This window comes from Astyanax mexicanus, chromosome 5 (genome assembly GCF_023375975.1).
Source record: "Astyanax mexicanus isolate ESR-SI-001 chromosome 5, AstMex3_surface, whole genome shotgun sequence".
Taxonomy (NCBI): domain Eukaryota; kingdom Metazoa; phylum Chordata; class Actinopteri; order Characiformes; family Acestrorhamphidae; genus Astyanax; species Astyanax mexicanus.
Genome location: NC_064412.1, coordinates 28550966 through 28571818, shown reverse-complemented (window position 1 = coordinate 28571818; position 20853 = coordinate 28550966). Strand labels below are relative to the sequence as shown.

The 20853-nt window shown below is 37.1% G+C and overlaps 1 protein-coding gene across 3 annotated transcripts in view; it reads left to right on the top strand.

Moving 5' to 3' along the window:
• The window catches only part of si:dkey-237i9.1 (SEC14-like protein 1), a 54910-nt gene that overhangs the window by 680 nt on the left and 33377 nt on the right, over positions 1-20853 (top strand). For 2 of the 3 annotated variants that reach the window (XM_007252159.4, XM_007252156.4), the window contains exon 2: positions 4172-4258. In XM_007252159.4, coding sequence (XP_007252221.2) covers positions 4196-4258 — 63 coding nt within the window. In that variant the 5' untranslated portion in view covers positions 4172-4195. Of the gene's footprint in view, positions 1-4171; positions 4259-7514; positions 7817-20853 lie in introns of those variants that run through there. The other variant, XM_022675237.2, reaches the window with a different exon arrangement.

Sequence of the window (20853 nt, the reverse complement as noted above, 5' to 3'; positions counted from 1 at the left end):
CTACCTTTCTAACTAATATGGGTAACGTTATATGAGTGTAAGCTGCCTGTTAGTCTGGGTGGCTAACGTGCTAGTTAGTTAGCTAACTAACTTAACTAAGTACTTAACCCTCTGTTAACCTAGGTTAGCTATTAGCTAGCGTTAGGTTAGCCGCTTCGGCCACAGTGTTTTTAGCTAGGTTAGCTAAGTTAGCTAGCTACACCTAGTCCTTATTTTGAAAAGTAACGCACATTAAAACGCTTTTCTGTGCTCACACTCCTGCATTAGGTCATGCCTAGTGTTGCATGATAAGAGAAAATGTTTGTCTTAAGTAAAGCAGAACGAGAAAACAGTGCTTCCTAATAGGGGTGGGCAATATTATATCGTATACAATATATCGTGACACAGAAATATCATGATATTAAAAATCCATATCGTGATAATAGAGATGTTCTGTCTTAAAAGTAGTCTATTATTTACTGTGAAGCTTTAGGTGTATTTATTGTATATTTGTTTTAGTTTGCAGTGCACTAAATATTCTGCAATATTATTTGCTGAATTATATTATTTTGTGCTATATTGTTTATTTTGCCACATTATGATTATTCTGTTATACTATTATACTATATTCCTGAAATGAATGATTTATTTTAGTTTTCTTATATCACCAAGTATATAGTTATCGCAAAAATACCCTGAAATATCGTGATATTATTTTAGAGCCATATCGCCCACCCCTAATTCTTAGTCCTAGTCTTTATTGCAGCTCTGACTGGGTTTCACAGCTTTAAGTTACTGCATTTGTTTAGCTAAGTTATCAGACAGGTTGCAACTAATAATTATTTTGTTAGTCACCTAATCAGACGATTATTTTGTTTTAGACTATTTGATAAGTCTACGATTATTATATTTGTCATGCCCTCCATCGCTGCTTGTTGTGGGCTCCTGTTTCTAGCTGTCACTGTCGCTTTAAAACAATACGAACAGCTGAACATAGGATTTAAATGCCTTTCATATTTGTGTGATCTGTTGTGTTTGGGCACTTTTGGAAACCCAGGCCAAGTTGAGTGCCTCCCTTCTCTCATTGTGTTTTTCTGTCCCCAGTACCCCGTGTAGTGCTGCAAAAAATTTTAATCGACAATGAACATTTGGAGTCGATAAACTTTTATAATCGACATTGTTCATAATATCAACTGATCGTTGCATCCCTAAAATATAGCTGTATAAATGTAAACTATGTGCATTGTATATGGATATCTGCAGTAGTTTTGTACAGTTTCGCTGTTGTATCTTAAAATACTAACCTGATTAGATGTGTCAGGCTCTTTTACAGTGTTAAGACACGACAATTTATGTATATCCAGTGTTAGAATATGGCAGTTATCAAACTTCAGTATATATTGGTCATTGTGTACCAGCATGCAAACAAATCCATGGGCTGGGATCAAGAGCCACTTGTTTAGGGTTTATTAATTTTTTCTCTCTTCTCTACTTTTAAACACACAATTTCACTACTCAGATATGAGATATGTTGAATCAGGGGTGTTCGAGTAGAAGGGCAAAGTGAATTAATTGAAAAAAACATTTATTTAAAAGAACTGAAGCACTTCTACTTATTATAGAAATCTAATGAAAAATATAATAATAAAGGGCAATCTAGATTTTAGGGCAGATGGTCTATCCAGTTCCTGCTTTCAAATGTGTTTTTTCTCTTCTATGACTAAATCAGCTCAAAAAGGGAGAAGAGTTTCAGAAATGTGCAAAGCATTGGGTCCTCAGGAGCGAACGATGTCACTAACTAGTCGTGTTTTTTCTTTAAAATCATATGTTCAGGTTAGGCATTGCTCATTATGGGTGATCAAGGTACTATTACTATGTTGTTGTTTTATTTATAGACAAGTTTACTCTTTTCTTATTATTTTTACTCCTGTTATAACTTTAATTTCTTTACCTCCTTTTTCCTCCCTTGCTGCCTGTTAGAACACACTGCCTGAACAATGCTGGTAACTGAAATGTTTAAAATAATATTTACTAGACCTCCTTAGGAGTGTAGATTATAGACACATAGCAGTTAGTAGTAGTGTAGACTATATGTGCACCCATGCACACCCGTGTTTGAATCAGTGATTCTCTTGACAGGCCACCTATATGCGAGTAAACAACATTCCAGTGAGAATTCCAGATGTTACTATAGCTGTACATCTGTTTGTGCAATCAGGTACCAGAAAAAAGAGGGCAATACGAGGAAGTGGAATTCCTGGAATGTTTTTCCTCTCTCCGTGTAGACTGGAACCAACCTCACTTTCCGTTTTACTTACAGTGCGCCGTGTTTTCCAGAGATGCTTTTGGCATGAGTCCCACATGGAAAAAGGCCTCTGTGTGGTGTTTCTAGTATGACTGGACATTATGGACAAAATATAACGACATAGTACTTGAAGAAAATTATAAAACATGATATTTAACACAATATTTACTATTATTTATTTTTGTGAAATATTTGAAATCTGCTATATCACGCAAGCATAATAGTAGCACTTTTACTTTATGAAAAGTATTTAATCGACTAGGAAAACGGATGATTTAAAGCAGCATTATGCTGTATGCTGTAAATACATGTTAATACGAACATTTTTTTGTCCCTGTTCCTACGTAATGCTGCTTTAAGGTGTTTTGTAGTTTCTTTCTCTGGTCTAAATCAATTAACACGGTAGTTTACTTTTAGTAGCTTTTTCCTCCTTTGGTTGGTTTGGGTTTGAATAAGGAAAACAGCAAGTGCAGCAAAACTAGTAACAACAAACCACATGAGCACATTGTTTGTTTATTGTTCAGATTTGTTTGGGGAGGAGCAATAATGTAATACAGGAAGAAGGTAATGTGTTCCAATATATTATGAAGCAGTATCAGTGATGGCACTTTTTAGTAGCTGTAGTAATTTTCTGTGTAATAAATCTGTTTAAACTGCACCTGAAAAGCTCTTTAGCTCAAACATGAGGTGTATGTTTGATACGTGGGTCGTATTGAGGTCAGATTGCGTTGTCACAACAGACAAACTGATCCTTAGTTTGTATGGGATCGGACCAAGACCACTTCGTCCTGCAGGTCTCTGTGCAGTTAACTTTGTCTGTACATGAGTTTGATTACTGTTTTCACACCTGGCAAAACAAACCTGAGTATCACGAAGATGCCTGTAATATTGTGGTATTGTGTTGCCAAGTTGTCCAGCACTGCTCTGGTTGTTGTTTAGTTTCTATAATTGTCTAAAACCCTTTCTTTAGAGTCATGAGTCATACCTTATACAGCTTACCCTCAGAAATTCATGTAGTATATTAGTTAATCATGATTACGACAACACCCCTAGTCTCTGATGCACCAGATCTCTCAGCAACCATTTAAATCTCTATTGATGCGTTTGCATAATTTGTTTTGCTTAGCTTGTATTTCATGCACCTTCTGCAGTCTTCCCATAAGGTTTTTAAGAATGAGGGCTGCTCGTTCATAGAGTGCTTTGTTTTTGCTGCCGATCGATTGAAACAAAGCTCTGTATTTATCAATGAGGCAAGCCGCTGCCCCCTCCTGCTTTGCAGTAAATCACTGAAGCAGCTAAGCCTCGCAGACTCGCAAAGCTCGCAGGCTCTTTGCCAGGCATGGGCCTCCTCTCCACTGAACCAGAGAGGCTTTTCAATAGCCTGAGAAACGTCCAGCCCTGCCCTTTGCTATTACCTGTCAGAGCCGCCTCTTGTTTCCTGTAATTTGCAGGGGAGATTTGGAGTCTGGATGTGGTGTAAGTCATAGAATTTCTTAGTGTATGGCTGAGCATGCTATTGTTGTCTTGCATACCTTTAGCGTGGGCTCAACATGCAGATTGAAGTTGAAAAATGGGCATGTTAAAACTCTTGCATATTGTGAATTTGGCAGGGATTCTTAACATTATTTTCAAATGCCATGATAAATGACCCAAAGGTTATGGCAAATGGACTGCATATTTTGTTTACATTAACAGAGTTACCATTTATGATGGTGAAGTAACTTTAGGATTTAGAACCGGAAAGGACTTGAAAAGTGACTGACAATTCTGAAATGAACCCAGACATAACAAAATGATGACAATATTAATTTTTTGCCTGGTTTCTAGCCTTAAGTAGAGGGAGCATGTTTGTCATAATCTCTGTTATTTCCTCTGCATTGTTTTCAGGTTGGCACAGACTCAGGCTCCACCATGGTGCAGAAATATCAGTCCCCCGTGCGCGTGTACAAACACCCCTTTGAACTGGTCATGGAGGTAAGTGTGGCCTTTTCCAACTCCTCATCCGTTTATTGTACTTGTGTTTTTGGAAGCAGTGAAAAGGTCATGCTGTCTTTGGTCTGAAGGTCTTAAACTAGAAGCAGTGTCATTTGTATAGATCTTAACCTTTATGTAAGTGATTTATTTCTCAAGTCACACCCCTTTACTTGTTACTGCAGTACTGTGCTTCCTGTCCATATATAAAACGGTCTCCTGTCATGTTCTACAAGAGTTAGGCTGGAGAGCTTGTGCTTAACTCCATTTGCAGGTTTAAAAATTCATCACGCTTATGCACTTAGTGAACAGTGTGCACTGTAGGACTTTTTTTCCTCCTCTCCTCCAATTTCTATGAAGGGATTAAAACATGGAAAATCTAAGAGTTCTGTTTAGCTGATCTAGAATATGCTGAGCTAGAATATGTATTGATCCTTATAGAAAAAAATCAACATCTTTGTAGTTTTGCATTCTTTAAAATTTTATTTAAGCTTCAAATTATTTTTAACTTAAGGATTCCTCCCCCCTTGACTTTTATGTACAGTTGGTAGTCTGGAAATGTTCTTAAATGTTTTGTTTTTCATTTCAATGACTACACACTAGATTTACACTGCTGATGTCAGAAGGTTTGATTAAAACAAGAGATTGTTTTCTGTTCAGTAGCTGCTATAAAGAAGACATTTCTCCTTAAAACCCATTTACAAAGATTTTAGATTTGAAAAACACAAATAATATGCCAGTTGGTGCAGTTTCATCTTTGCACAAGATTGTAATAATAATAGTAGAACACATTGACTTCAAACTAGGGCTCCAGAGCTTCACCTTAAGGCAGTAGTGTGTGAACATAAGCATGTGAGCTGTACCCCTGCATGTGGATCTGTGTTCACAAAAATAGCTCAGTAACCTGCAGTGGCTTAGGAAGGACAAGGCTTTTGCTGTGGGGAGGTTGCCACTATGTCAGCCACTAACTGGGGCAGAGAGCACAGCTAAAAAAGTAATAAAGGCCTTTAAATAAGCGTCTATGTAGCGTGTTTAGCTTTAATGGCTAAAGTGGTGATTTTGATGTTGCAAATATGAATCATTCATTATTCTCTTGCTTCAGGAGCCAAATTGTTTTGCTACAGTTTCTGACTTTTATGTCACTGTAAGAATTATTCTAACTCACGTGTGTTCCGATAAAACATTAAAAAAAAAAAAAAAAAGATTTGTAATGCTATTAGATGCTAAATATTGTGGTGTGGAGTTTAGCTTATTGCCTAAATGTAGCTACAGTCAAGTTTTTAAAATAAGTAATTTTGTAGCTAGGTACAGTTTGTCACTGCTGAGGTGTTTTAATGCAGGCTTCTTTTTTTGGGAGTTGTGAGTGCTCTAGCAGGTCTGGGTGCTCTCGTCCTGAGTGAAGTGTGAAGTTAATGGGGTGTTAAGATACATTAAATGGAGATTGCTTGTGCAACCTTAGTGGGCTTTTCAACCTTCTGAATTTTGCTTTATTTCTTGCATGGTTTAATACATCACCGCTAACATGTATGACTTTTATTTAAAGTGCTTATTTAGAGCTCTTTCATGTGAATTATATTAAACAGGTTGGCTAACGAAGGATTGGGAGTCTTAGCTAAGAAATCTTATTCTTAAAGTGTGGTATTTCCCAGTCTGGGAGTCAAAACCTTGTTCTGTCATTGGAAAAGGGGTGTTAAAATACTACTTTACCCCAAACTCTAACAACATATACTACACCAATTAATGATTTCCACACAGTCTCAATCTCCTGACTCTACACTGTAGAAATTCTCTATGATTAATAGACCAGGAAACTTTAAAATAATGAATATCAGCATCATGTTCTGTATATAAATATGGCAGTAAGTTGTTTGCCAAGATAACAATATGTATCTGTTAGAAATTATGAACACTAAACACAAAACATTAAAATGTGTACTAGATGTATTTGTCTACCGAACTGTCATTATGGGGTCACAGTTTGATGCACAATGTTGCACACAGGAGGCTCTGTATGCACACTGGATTTGCATAGTATTGTGGGAACTGTAATGGCACATTAAACATGCTAACTTTTTTAATGCTTAATTAACACACTACAGGTTGTTGCTACCTCAGGGAGATAGAGCAAACAACACAAGGGAACATCTGTAACTTTCAGAACTGTCCATTCAGCTTAAATATAAATAAACCTTTAAAGAACAACAGCTGAAAACATTTCACTGTCTGGAAACAAAATGTACTGTACATGTACAAGTACAGACAGTGTAGATGTTCCCTTGAAGGTACACTAGAGTCCTTCAGATCCAACTGTGTATGGAAAACGTAGGGACAAACAACTGCAAAGGGCTGCAAAGTACAAATATGTCATGGTAGACTGATAGTCACAATCTCATCACAGTTTTGGTTAAAGGTGTTAAAGGGCTATTAGTAAATTGTTAAAAGAATTATATTACATTTTGTCCCACGTAAAGCTTTATTAGTAGTTCATTAATATATTTGTTGCATAACAGTTTAATTTTGTTAGTCATTTATACTTACACAACTGTATATAGTACAATGTAATCCTTTTCTTCACACCACTGAAACTGCCAGTATAGCTTCAGCATGATAGTAATTTTACACAAAATTGCTTTAACCTGTTCACATTGATTACCCGGTTATGAAAATGCCACAAAACCTGGTTTTAAGATGTGAACATGTTTTTTAATTTTAGAGTGTTTTAGGTTTTGAGTGTACTGAATTGGTTAGAACATTGAGTCTCTTTCTGCATCCTTTCTCGAACCAATGAGAACAAACCCCCTTAGTTTCATTTTCATTGTTTATTTCTTCCATGCAGACTTTCAGATTGGCCACAAACCACTTTCAGGCTCGTTACTTTGTTCTTGAGTGTCTCTGTGGCTCTCGAGCAAAAGCACTGCATTCCTCTGCCGTCACGTTAACCGCATTCTTCTCGAAGTGCTCCAGGCTACACATACAACTCAAAACATACCATTTCATCTAAATAACTCTGCAGCGAGCGTCTATCAGCTGGCCTGTGGAATGTTCCAGAGTGGTGTGCTGGCTTCCTATCATGCAGCATTGGCTGTCTGAGCCCCTATCTCTGGTTATGTCAGACAGATTTCCTTTTTTCCCCCCTCCTCTTTCTTGCTGATCTGTTTGTAGCTCCTGCGCTAAAGATTAATTTTAAGCCACCTCGGCTGACTGGTGAATCCGGCTTTGTAGTTCACCTCATAAGTCTTACAAAAATGTGTGTATGTGTGTGTGTGTGTGTGTGTCTGTATCTGTGTGAGAGATGGATTATGGATATGACTGCGGACTGTCGCCCAAAAGCCATCTGTCTCCTGCCACCCATGAGAAAGATCTCGAAGTCGATGGGCTGTGCAGAGAAGCTGATGAGTGCAGTAAGGCTGAATTTGGCAACTTCCCTATTCCTCAGAACAGAAATGCTGAGTTCACAACAGTCCAGTAAAGGAAGTGTCTCTGCACATCACTGCAGTCCCGCAGATGACGAAAAGCCTTTTCCTGGACTTGTCGAGCACCAGGGGCCAGTTATTATTGGCTGTGAGTTGGAATACGAATGATTTTTTTTTTCTAATCTCTAATGCTGATATTTTCAGAACATTACCAAAGTGTTAAATTATTATTAATAAATGCCATGTGTTAAAAAATTAAGTACAACCCTGACGTGCCCACCCCTGAGATACCCCTACCTGGCTGGGTTGTGGATAGTTTTAAAAATGAGTCCAACATTTAGACGGCTGTGCCACTGGAAACTGCCAAAAAGAGCGAAGGCCCTTTACGTTTACCTTAAATACATTAAATTTGATCTTGTACACATATAATTCATGGCTTATTTTAGGGCACAAACCCATAAAAATAATAATAAGAGAACCTGATGAAGATGTTCTGGTTATGTTTAACTCAAAATTCTGAAAACTAAGCTGTACCCTCCTGAGATTTCATAAAAAAATGAGCACATTGCCAGTAATCGATCCAGCTAATTTCTAGAGTTTCCGGAGAGTGGCAGTGTTCCCAGTATATTGTGTCAACACCTTGTTCTGATTGCGGTGTTCGGAATAAGATGTTCTACCTACCTCAGACGGAACATTCCAGTGTTTCTCAGAACAGTGCATGAGATTGGTGTGGTGTATAAACATTGGAGTAGCTTAATTTACCCCATTCTTCCAGAATATAAACTTGCTTGAATTTTAATGCTTTAATGATGCTTTATTTAGGTATATTAACCCAGTTTCGAGTTTTTCCCTTTAGCACTTTAGTTCTTCACATTTGGAGGGAAAATACTGCTGTAAAGTCCTGTGGTGTATGTACAATATTTGTTTAGCTAAATTCTGTCACTAGCCAGTACTTGTTTAAGTGTGCTGTGTCCCTGACATGCAAATTGCGCAATCTGAGTATTGTCTTATTCAAAATAACCTGCATCCTTGTCCCTGTGTGCATCAGGGTATATAACAACAGCCAGGTGTTTCTTCTGAGGTTGTTCTGTAAGTAGAATGTAAGAAGAAATTAAACCAGTGGTTATGGATGATTCAGGCTGGAACTTTGTGATGCTGTGTTTGTGCAGGAGCACCAAAGTATTAACAGCAGAAAGAGCAGATGTTGAGCTAAAAATATAGTAGCAGTACTCAGCATTTTGAGAGAACTACTTATTTTGTTATTTCAGCATGTACAGTGTACCTCTGTATGACGTTTGCACCAGTCTGGAGCAAAACATTTCATTGTAGTCGTGATGCCAATTAGTGGAAAATTACTACAATGCAATAGACAAGTCAGCTTTATTCATTTCACTTTTTTTGTCTTTTTTCTGGATTTTTGTAAAGCGGTTAACGTAAATAAGGTTGTAAAAAGCTATATAAATGAACATGCAACTCATGCAGTTTTTCTTCTGCCGAGGATGAAACCTTGGGAGGAAACCATGACTATCTATAAATTACTAATATGTAGTATAAAGTCACTTTCAATCATATCTATTGTTCTGTGTGTGTTCTAATATGATATCTTATATGCTTTGCAGTAATAATAGTAAAATGATTAAGTCTATGTACAATAAGTCTGTGTTAAGTGTATTATATAACAATTTGATTGGGTTTATGTGTAAAATGACCTTGCTGGGTTCATAAGAGCAAGTTAATTCGTAACATCATTGCACCCCAGATGTGGGTATATATTACTCTAAGCCTGGGCTTTATGTGTTTGGCAAATCAGGCCCATGGGCTCGGTTTTTTTTAAGTACTTAGTGGCATGTAAATAAGCCTGAATGGTGCAGACTTTTGAGAGCTGGGTCATGTGACTGACTATCTAACATACTTCTTTATTATGGCACGTTAATTGTGAGTAGTTTTATGTGGTCGAGCAGACCTGCTCAAGCCTGTTTCTGGACAAATGCCATCCCGCAGCCTCACCTTATAGCACAAGTGATCTGACTAATCAAGCTCTGCTGCATCATTTAAAATTTTTGTTTAGGCTTGGTCTGATTTGAGTTGGCTAGGTAGGACTGGTAGGAGTAGGAGTTGTTGTGTAGGTCTGTATACACTGATCAGTTGAGTGCTTCCAAGACATATGAAGATGTTCTGTGGTATATGGTGTCAAGACTTTATAGCAAGTTCTTTTAAGACCTGTGAGTTGTGAGGTGAGACCTCAATGAGAATCAGTGAGTGTTTGGGTGCCTGTGGCCCTGGCACTGTTTTACCATTTTCAATTTTCAACATTTTCAATTCGGAAAACACTTTCCACTGCATACTGAGAACACCCCACCAGACCTGCTTGATATTTTGGAGATGGTCTGTCCTGGTTGTCTAGCCATCATACTTTGGTCTGGACTGTCTGCGTAGTTTGTATTGCCATAAGACAATTAGTGCTATTCTCTTTACCTTTCAGTTGTACCTTTTAATGTTATGATTGATCAATGTATACTGAATAACTGGTATCTTGTCTATCTTTGGTAACCCTTGAAGTACAGAGTTTTTAAAACATCTAGTAGTTTGTAATTTCCCACAATAACATTTATATCCAGAATGTTCTGTGAGTACCACTGATATCCACACTATACTCAGAAAAACATCTCATTACTTGTAACATTTTATCATCTGCCACATTGAAGAACCTGGTGAACATGTTCCCATAACCGTACATGAACATTCCCTATAAAGCTAGACGATTGTGTCCTTGCAGAAAGCCTTTTGACTCCTATTCGGTGTCCGCAGAGGAGAGGGCATAAGCACATTAAGCCTACTTTACCCATTCAAATAAGGCAGCTGAAATCCGTAGGGACAAAGCGCCGCTGGTGTTGCTGTTGTGTTAATGCCCACCAGCACAGGATGTGCCGGCCTGCCGTCCCTGAACTGAAACCAGAAATCAGGATGCATAAAAAAACTGATATGTTCTTGTTTTGGTTAAATCCCTCTGATAACTGAAGCCCATACAGATGGGGAGAGGTGCTGGGGCTTACTGTCGGCTTACTGTCGATGTAGACGTATGATGCTGGAAAACCAGAACTCTTGCAATATGAATTTGCCCAAAAGGAGGGCACTTGACATCGCAGGAGGTTTTCTGAGGCCAAAGACAAATTGGATTAGTGACTGCAGCACTTTTTGCCTGAATATTTGGATATGCAAAAGGAGCAAAGGCAAAGTTTTGTGGGCTGCCCAGGTTGTTTTGTATGAGATCACATTAGACTGGAGATCTCATACAATAGGAGGAAACTACCCCATGTTGAGAAGCATAAAAAGAAACATCATCTTTTTCTTCTGTTTCTGCATGTGTAGGGGGAAGTAGTCATAGTGCTTGTTGTTGTGGTTGTTTTTAGCAAAGAGCATAAAATGGTTCCCCAAAAACATTCTGTTCCATTGTTCAGCACCACCCTTGTACTTCACTCTTCTGGAATGCTGACATCAGGCTGAATACCCTCTGATTTTCTAGAATGGGGTCAGATGTTTTCATTCGAGCCCTGAAAAACAGTGCAGCATTCACACTCACTTTCATTCTCTATGTTTTTGTTTGCTTTTGCTCTTTTATCTGAGTACACCAGCTCTGAAATAGAGTAAACAGCTCTGACTTTCATAGGAAGGGAATCGCAAAAACAGACATGTGTTTTTTTTCACAATCTCTCTGTGGCCCAATTGCATACAATGCGTGCATACGATGTACTATAAGGCAGAGGTTCTCAAACTGTGATACGTCCACCACTGGTGGTACGTGAAACACACCAAGGTGGTACACCACGAAATAAACATTTTTAATGTGTCAAAAACAAAATATTATACAAGTAAATGCATGTGGGTACTAGGGATTCCTGTGTTTTAGAAATTTGCCTGGTTTCCTGGGAGACAATGACCTATTGTTACTGTCAGATATAAACATAACATAACATTTGAAATGGCAGTCATTTTGCAGCATTTCTATTAGAATATGGAGTATACCTTTTTTAATAGCATTAATTTGTGTTTTAATTTCACAATAGATTTTGATATCCAGAAACGTTTGCATTTGTACATGTCGTTCACCCCTAGTTTGCTTGCATATGTTTCTGTGGATAACTGTGGTTGTATTTTGAGTTAAGTTTGATTGTGGATGATTTGTACATGGTCTAAAGTGTATAAGAACCACTGCTGTTAGTTTTATACTCTGAGCTAGACTTAATACTGCAGGTTTGGCAGGTTAGTGCACAAAATATTTATGTATTAATCAGTTGTTGACGAACAAATTGGTGAAGCATTGCTATGCCAACTTGTGACCAGGCTCTTATGCTGCTGCACTTGCATCGTGATCCCTATTTTTTTTTTTTTTTTATAATACTGTTCCAGACAAGATAGCTTTTGAAGTTTTGTTTACTCTTGTTTACTAATAAAAGCCGTCTCTGACCTGCTTTGTTGTGTCAGGTGTCAGTCTGTCTGGCTTTTCAGACGAACGCTTCGCACACCTGACTTTGATAATCATGTCCGCTCGCCCCGTTTGCTGTGTCTGAAGTAGAGCAGATGTTTTGGGCTCTCTCAATGTTCCAGACTGTTCTTTTTTAGCGCTCTTTCATCTATGGTTTAATCCTTCTGGCACGTGTCGCGCACTTCACCTGTAACCTGCCCCGCAGTAAAAATGTGCCTCGGCCCCATTATCAAAAGAAACCCAGGCTAATCCTTTGGTATGAGTTGTTAACAGGAGCGGGATGTGCTGCAGGGATGACCTTAACCAGTTCGTCTGGCCTGAATTATTAAACACTCAGTAGAACATTTTACAAAACTGTGCCAACTGTCCCATTAATGAGTAATGTGCACAAGTAAAGGTTATTAATAGTGAAATGATCTAGTAAAAATAATTAAAAAATTACTTTATTTTTATTATTTTCTTTTGAAAATGAGACAGACTTTAGCTTACTTTTTGAAGTGCCTTTAAATTAAAAAAATCTCAAACATGAAAATGCTGGCAAAATACAACGTGGCATGGGGAATGATAGTACCTTTTTTTTTTTTTTTAACATAAATATCAATTTCGAAACAGAAGACCTTTATAGAAAAGAATGAAATGGACATGGTGGTAGAGTATACTGCTTGGGAACTGTTGTCTTGATTTTAAAGTTTGGGAAACATTTAGCCTCCAAGTGTTTTATTGACTACATACATTACATGTATTTTTTTTAAGTCACCATGGGTGTTTGCACTGCAGGGTAGAGCAACAAGTAAACAGGCACTACAAAAGAAAATTCCAGGTTTCACATACCAAACTTTCATTGTTTTTCATATTCAGTGTCTCGATTCATAATAATACTAAAACAACTCAGTCAGTTCTGCCATTTCTGAATGCATTAAAGTGTTCCTTTGCAGCTATGTACTGGCTTGTATTTTTGTTGATGTAGTCCACATTTGGATGTAATCAGCTCTTCATTTGTTCAGGTTAAAGCCTGTTTATTGTTTCCCCTTATTTACAAACAGAGTGATGTAGAGCAGTGTAGTACAGAAGGTTCTGTATCTCGTTTCGTGTCTTGTCTCATTCTGGCAGGCAGCTGCTGCTGCTGCTGCTGACCAGCAGCCAAAGTGTTTTGAGTCCGATTCAGAAATGTGACTGTGCTGCCTGGAAGGATACGTCAGAGAGAGACAGCTGCAGATAATTTATTCCTTTTCTGCCTCGTGTCAGCTGAATTCTGAATTACTGCTCAAATCGTTCTTGGATGTTTTACGTTGCATGACAACCATAGTCTAATGTTAATGAACCTGCTAGAGCTGGATGAAACCACACATCCTGTTTGGCAAATGAGATAAAGCACACAGTGTTTCTCACACAAGTGATTCTTATCTCAAACATGTTAAGTAATTATTGCTCATCTTCGCACACTCACACTTGTGCTTTCACTTTCCTTATCTTGAATTTTTTGCTAATTGTAAACAATAAAACTCCCACTAAAAATATAAACATGTTTTGTGTCTGAGTATTTTAATGTTTTGTTTTGTTTGTTTGTTTTAAGTTGCTATTTAAACCTGAAGTCAAACTGAAACACTGAGCAGTTGCAACACAACTTGAGAGACCACTTCAGTTTCTTAATCAGTTTATCTGATTTTGATATTTATAGGTATATATTTGAGTAAAATAAACGTTGTTGTTTTATTCTATGACCTACGGACAACATTTTCCCCACAATTTCTCTCAAAAATATTGTCATTTATAGCGTTACTTGCAGAAAATGAGAAATGGCTAAAATAAATTAAAAAAAAGATGCAGAGCTTTCAGATCTCAAATAATGCAAAGAAATGTTGTGTAGTCCATGCCTCAATGGCTTAGAGCAATATTAGGCAGGTGTTTTTAGTGTTAAGGCTGATCCAAAAATATTGTTTTCACATTTTATGTTTTTGCTCACATGCTTTTTTTTTTTTTTTTTTTTTGCTTTTTTTTGTTTTTTTTTGGCTGAATGCTCCCTCACCCCTCTCTCCTTTCCAGGAAAAGCAGTGCACAATCACATCATTGCTGCCACCCTCTGCCTTTAAAGCTATAGTTAAACCAGCCATTCAATTATTTTGCTGCATCAGGAAGGATTTAGGAATTAACAGGGTGCTGAAAAGCTTCTCTTATCCAAGTGTACACGTTTTTTTTTTTTTTTCCTCTCTCCCCGCTCACCAGGCAAAACAGTCACGCTGGTTAATGTAAGGTTAACCAGTTATAACAGTTCACACAGTGTTTTTCTATTGATGTTCTTAATAAAGGCTGTGTTTTAGTCACAACAATGCCTTTACCCAGTGCATGCCTGTACCCTTTGTAAGTCTGATAAATGAGTGTTCTGCTCGTATTACTGAAGCGGTATCAAGTAAACTTGCTGTGGAAGGTGATAATTAACTGTTCAGTAACATTTTAAGTATGCTAAACCAACTATTACATTCTGAAAAGGTAAAATTACTGAAGCACTCACAGCCAATAACAGGGTGTCAGCAACGCTAGCCTGCAATCAAGCTGCAGATAAACTCTGTGCTGCCAGCATTGGTGACAGGCACGCTGCTATTCTGCAGAGTGCTGCAGGAGCGTGATCACACTCTGCTGTGCCGCAAGCTAAGCTAACAGTGTGTGGCTGACAACCAAAAGCCCTCAAGGTTTTGCAGAGAGTTACAGCCTCTATCACTTACAGAATAGTGTGCAAAAGTGAGAGAGCTTCATTTTAATAATTTCGAAGAATTAGTGTGTCTCTTGTTTTTTTGGCGTCATGGAAAAAGCAGCATGTAATTAACAGAAGATGACAAAGAAGCTTCCACTATTAAATCCAGTATCAGATGTTTGAGTGTTGAGAAGCTTTACCTTAATCACAGCTTTCATTCTATTTAAGAGACTTTTTTTTCTCAGAAGATTCCCTTTATTTTATTGTTTGCATACATTTGGTTGATAGCTAAAATGTAAGGCAAATAAACAATAAATTATTGTGCTCTAAAACCAGGTTTTTTAGTTTCATTGTCCAACCCCTGTATACATATGTAGTACTGGACATCAGCATCACTGCAGAATTTTCACATCAGTGCATCTGTACTAATCATATGAATTGAAGTATTAACTTGTACTTAATGGAATTTCTCACTGAAAATTAAATAACTAAGGGTTGCTCTTGCATTTATATCTAGAAGTTTTCCACTCTCTACATTCCCAGATATTACACTGGCGGCCATTCATAGCATAGAACGCATTCCACTTTTTTTTTTTTTTAAACTGTGTTCTTAAATCAAGGGAGTTCTTCAGTGATTTTTCCATGTGTTTTATGTGGAGTCGTGATCATTTAAAGAATCATGGTGCTTAAAGTTAAATGTTTTAAAAAGGCTCTCAAAATGTGTAGCGTGAGAGAGTTCCATTAATTTTGTTTAATTCTGTACTATACAGAGCGCATTATAGAACTAGCACTGCTGTATGTATTGAATAGAGTGTACGAGACTTTTGTTGCCAGTGTTTTTTCTGTGGCTGGGTTTCATCCCGCTGGGAGACAGGGTGTGGATCACTTTCCTTTGCTGTTATTGTTGTGCTCGGTTTGGTGTAATTTTCTAAATCATTATACACACAAAAGCTCATGCCTGGAGCCGCACAGAGATGAAGTGACCCAACCTGTTTTAAAGTCAACCTGAATTCAGAATAGATTTTTTTTAATGTTCATCATAAAGTGCAGTCCAGTGAGTCATAGTGGTTGTAGTGCAGTGGCTTTTACCAGTCTGTAAATGGCGAGCAGTGTGACATGAGTGTTGGTATCATTAGTACTTCTACAACACTGACCACCTGAATGCTTTATTACATAAGGAGCACAGTTAGTGCTGGTTAAATGGATTTATTGCTTAGGTAACTGATACTAATGATTGATTAGTTTTAGGTATAAGTTTCTCAGTAATGCTGATCTATGCAAGTTATGTTGCAAATAGTGTTGCGAGGATAATTAAATTAATTGACTATACTGTTTTAAAGTGATTTTCAAAATAAGATAATTAAGATTATACATATTTACATAAAGAAGCTTTTAGAGTCATATTTTACATTTTTCCTGAAATACAAGGATGTAATGATTGGACAGTGTATATATAAAAGCGGCATTTAAGGTTGAAGGGAGCTGTTTTTTTTTTTTTTTACAAAAAAAAAACGTAAAAACAAATTTTGAAATTAAATGTAAAAGATAACGATAATGATAAGGTAACTGGAGGAGCATAAAGCTCCCTAGGCGTTAACCTGTGGAGCATTAGAGCTCTCTGAAATTATGGTGCTTCATCCAATATTTTTGGCTGAATTGGGCAGTTGGGGATGAGGTGGGGTGGTGGTGATCCAAAATCCTGACCTCAATAATGCTTTTATTACAGAATATAATAGAAAATATATATAGAATCTAAATTGTACACAGAATATAATAGAAAACCTTTGCTGGACAGTAGAGACAAATAGTTCTTTTGACAAGTGCAGAATAAATACTTTAGTCACTGTAGTGTATGTAGATGACAAATGTTAAAATTAAATTTCAACCTACAAGCCCTGTACTTGTCGATCTCTGTGTTTAGGATTATGTATCATTTTATATAAAACTGGTAATCCCATTTCTAACTCTAGTGTCTCACACTACGTTGAAAATGCACTTGTTTTATTTGCGTTTTATATGGGTATGCATTGTACATAGACTATGCCTGCTCTTTGTAAAACACTACTTCTATGAACATTAAGACCAGTACATTAAAATCATCACAGATGCATTAACTTAAATCATTCCTCATATACAGGGTTATTCAGTCTTATTTTGTAGGCTTTGAAGTATGCTTTGCTCTTGCTGTTGCTCTTTTCTAGCAGAGGAATCAATAAAAATCTTCCATTTCTAGCTTCAGCGCGTTTTCTTCGTTGAGGCTGCCTCGCTGTATTTTTCCCACTGACCTACTTTCTGAAGTCATTACATCACTGGAGAGCAAAAATAGGTCTGAAATTGAGACTTCATTCTCCATAAAGTGCAGTTATTCTATTGAATACCTACAGCCCACCACTGACCTCCTTTATACTACATCCAGCACTATCTAGTCCACTAATAATCATGTTGTATAACCAATCAGAGTGTGGGGGGGTAATCTCTCAGTATGAATGAACATGGCTCTCAGCCATGGCATGAGCGTGCCTGCATGATTAAAACCATGTTGTAATTTTCCATTTTCTATGCTTCGTTTTCTGACCTTAACATCATTCAGGCAGATCGTCTCTGGAGATACAACTGTTCTACTTTTCTCTTCAGGAAAGGATACCATACCACACACCAGTCAGCCATAACATTGTCATGTAAAGTGGATAAATTGATTATCTGGATCTAATGGCAACTGAAAAGATACATTATAAGTTGATATATTTTGAATTTTGTCTAGCACCAACTTGTAATTACTAGACAACTAGATCAAAACTGGATCTCCAAAAACCATAGGCAGTCTTGTGTTCTGTTTGGTAGTGAACTATACATACCAAGTGTACTTCAAGAAAGAATTTCCGGTAACATAGCAACCGATTCATGGTTGCCAAAGTGTTCTTGATGCTTAAGGAGGCTCTACTTTACAAATTAGGGCTGGTGTTTTTACACTTGCACTTTTTAGTTCAGTTAAAGCAGACTCTTGCTTGTATGTGTTTTAAACCTTGATTCAGTTTATTCAGATAGGTGTGAATACAGTAATCTCACACTTGGATAAGGAAAAAAATAGCTACATCAGGACCCTTACAAGAGCTGTTCGTTTGTGTGGAGAGGATAGTGTGACTGTAATCCAGCTCAACTATCAAATTAACTATCAAGTTAAGGGTACTCTTGGCGATATGACAAAACACTGAATTAAAAAAAAAAAATCAAGAAGACACTACTGCAACCAAATAAAATAACTAAATTTAAAATGTAAAATTATTTAAAATTATGTAGATGTATAATGATTTTTTAACATTCATTTATAAGTTGTCTAACCAGAGAAGGATGGTATTTTCACAACACCAATACTTTTGGCTATATGACAAAATACTGAATTGCAAAAATACACTACTGCAACAAAATGAAAATTAAATGTTACTTATGTATACGATATGATATGGTACACACCCAACTGAGATATTAAAAAATACAAGAATTTTATCAGATTTGTTACGGAAGTCATTAATCCAGAATGTCATGATACTAATAATGCACTCCCAGTATCTCTATATATCCAGGATTAAAGTAAAATAAATTATACTGGAAACAATCTTTAGTAGATATATAATGGGGGAATAAGAACAGTGTGAATCTTTCTTTTGCTAAAACAGCAAAAAACTAGTACCCTGATGTGAAAATTAGGGGTGGGTAATATGACACAATGTTATTATGTTATACAAATGTGCTTATTGTTGCACATTTTGGTGTTTAAATAATTTAAACCAGTGCTAACCATGTATAGTCAAAGGTCTTTTTTTTTAATAGACTTTGGTAAAAAGGCCTGCTATGATCCAGTGAAGTGGTTGGTACATAGAACATTACGTCATCCAACTGTTTCAATACCCTCCTTCTGCTACTCAGTAGAGTGGGTGTTAAGATGACTTGTGGCGATGCAGTCAGGAAAATACGGTGTATTACTGTGTGAGGGGGAGTTTCTCACTGTGACTCACATCAGACTGGTGTTAGTTAACTTTTCAAGAGGAATAAATGTCTTTCTTAGGTTTAGAGCTCTCTCTTTTTCATTCTTGCACACTTAAACTCTAACTCTTTCACACCTTTCTTTGTGCTCTGTCTTGCTTTTCTTACTCTTTCTCTTTTTGTACTTTCTCCTCTGTTGGCATCAGTCCACTTAATACCTCAAATCACAGAAATGCTAGACGTCACATGTACACTGAGAGAGAGGGAGAAAGAGAGGGAGACAGAGAGACAGTTCTTGCTTTTGTCTGGGTTTGTTGACCACGGGGGCAATGCAGTTTGTTGCGTGTTCCGGAACGTGCTGTGAAAGCGCTACAGTAGCCGCTCTGTCCGGCTCAACACAATGAGGGCTTGAGTCCAGCTGTGAACTGAGCGATTGTTTTTGTGTTTGTTTCACTCTTCAGCTCACGCAGACCAGAATGTGGAAAGAGGGAGGCTAGTTCTGTTTAAACTGATGAAATGATATCTAAACAAACACCGGCTCAAAGCCAGCAATTAAGTCTCTTATATAAGGGTCCCAAAAATGACCCTCTTCTGCCCTCTTTAGCTATAATCTGCTTTTTCTAACACATGATCTGCTAAAGGCATGAAGCAGTGTGCGTTAGTTTCGGTGGGACCTACGGCGTGCAAACCATTCTGTTCCCAAAGGTCAGCTCCATTGATTCGGGTTTGTTTCCAAGCCACCCACAACCCCTTTGTCTCTTCTTCTCTCTTCGTATCTTCAGTGGACTGCCGTTAGTGATAAGTTGCTGGCTCTGGCTGGTCAGAGGATGGTCTTATAAATAGACTTTGACCTTTGACGGCTTTCCAAGCGTGTTAAATTCCTCTCAGAGTGATGTGTTTCCTGGACATGGCTGGGCTGTATAGCCCATACTCCTGCTCCATGCTAAATAAGACCCCCTAAAGTATTTTGGCTCAGAGTGGTCTGCAGTCCTCCTTTCACCAGCTTTCACAAACAGTTAAGTGATTGCAAATGAATGATGATCTCTTTATCCCTTACAAAGAAGCCTGGCTGATAAACAGTGTTGGGCATGTTACTTTGAAAAAGTAATTAGTTATAGTTACTAGTTACTTCTCCAAAAAAGTAACTGAGTTACTAACGGAGTTACTCCACTATAAAAGTAACTAGTTACCAGTAAAAGTAACTATTGCGTTACTTCGCCCTGTAAAAATAAATAAATAAAGAATAAATAAAGAAAATAAATGATGTAATTACTATTATTATTAGAAAAATAACAAACAAAAATAAACCCAAAATGTTGACAAAAATATAGTCTAACGAATAAAAAAAAATAAGAAACGAAAAACTCCACAGGACCAAAGAAAATTACTAAGACATGTAATACTGAAAAAAAAAAACGGAAAAAACAAATACACGTCTGGGGATAAAAATTAAACAAACCAAACCACACTCAAAGAAATAAATGTATATATAAAAAAAACAAAAGAATGGACAAAAACAACAATCCGTTAAAAAAACTCATGTAAATCCATTAAAAAACTCATTTAAAACAATCACAGGCTTTTTGCGCAGAATAATAAAAGTTTCGGTTAGTTTCAGTTTCAAATCATGAAAACAGCTCACCAAAACCTCAACCTATCCTTTATATTTGACAATATTTGATTAACTTACAGGTCCTTACTTATTTTTATTTAACTGAACTGAGTTGTAAATTATTTATAGCCTAATTATTTAGAGGCGCAGCGCATTTTGCCTGATTTCTCTTTATTAATTAACAGTACATTTGTTGGCTTTAGTAAGTTTAATAACATTAATTTTAGTATACTTGTCAGATCTTATTTATAAAAACTTTTTTTTAGAAGACAGAGGTTATTCTGCGCGCAATGCCGCGCCGCTGCGCCAAGCACCACTTTGCGTGCCTGACATTTCAGAGCGCTGGACGAGATTTTAATTCATGAATTAACATATTTAATATTTTAATAAATTTGCCCTGGTGATAAGAAACGAATGCTA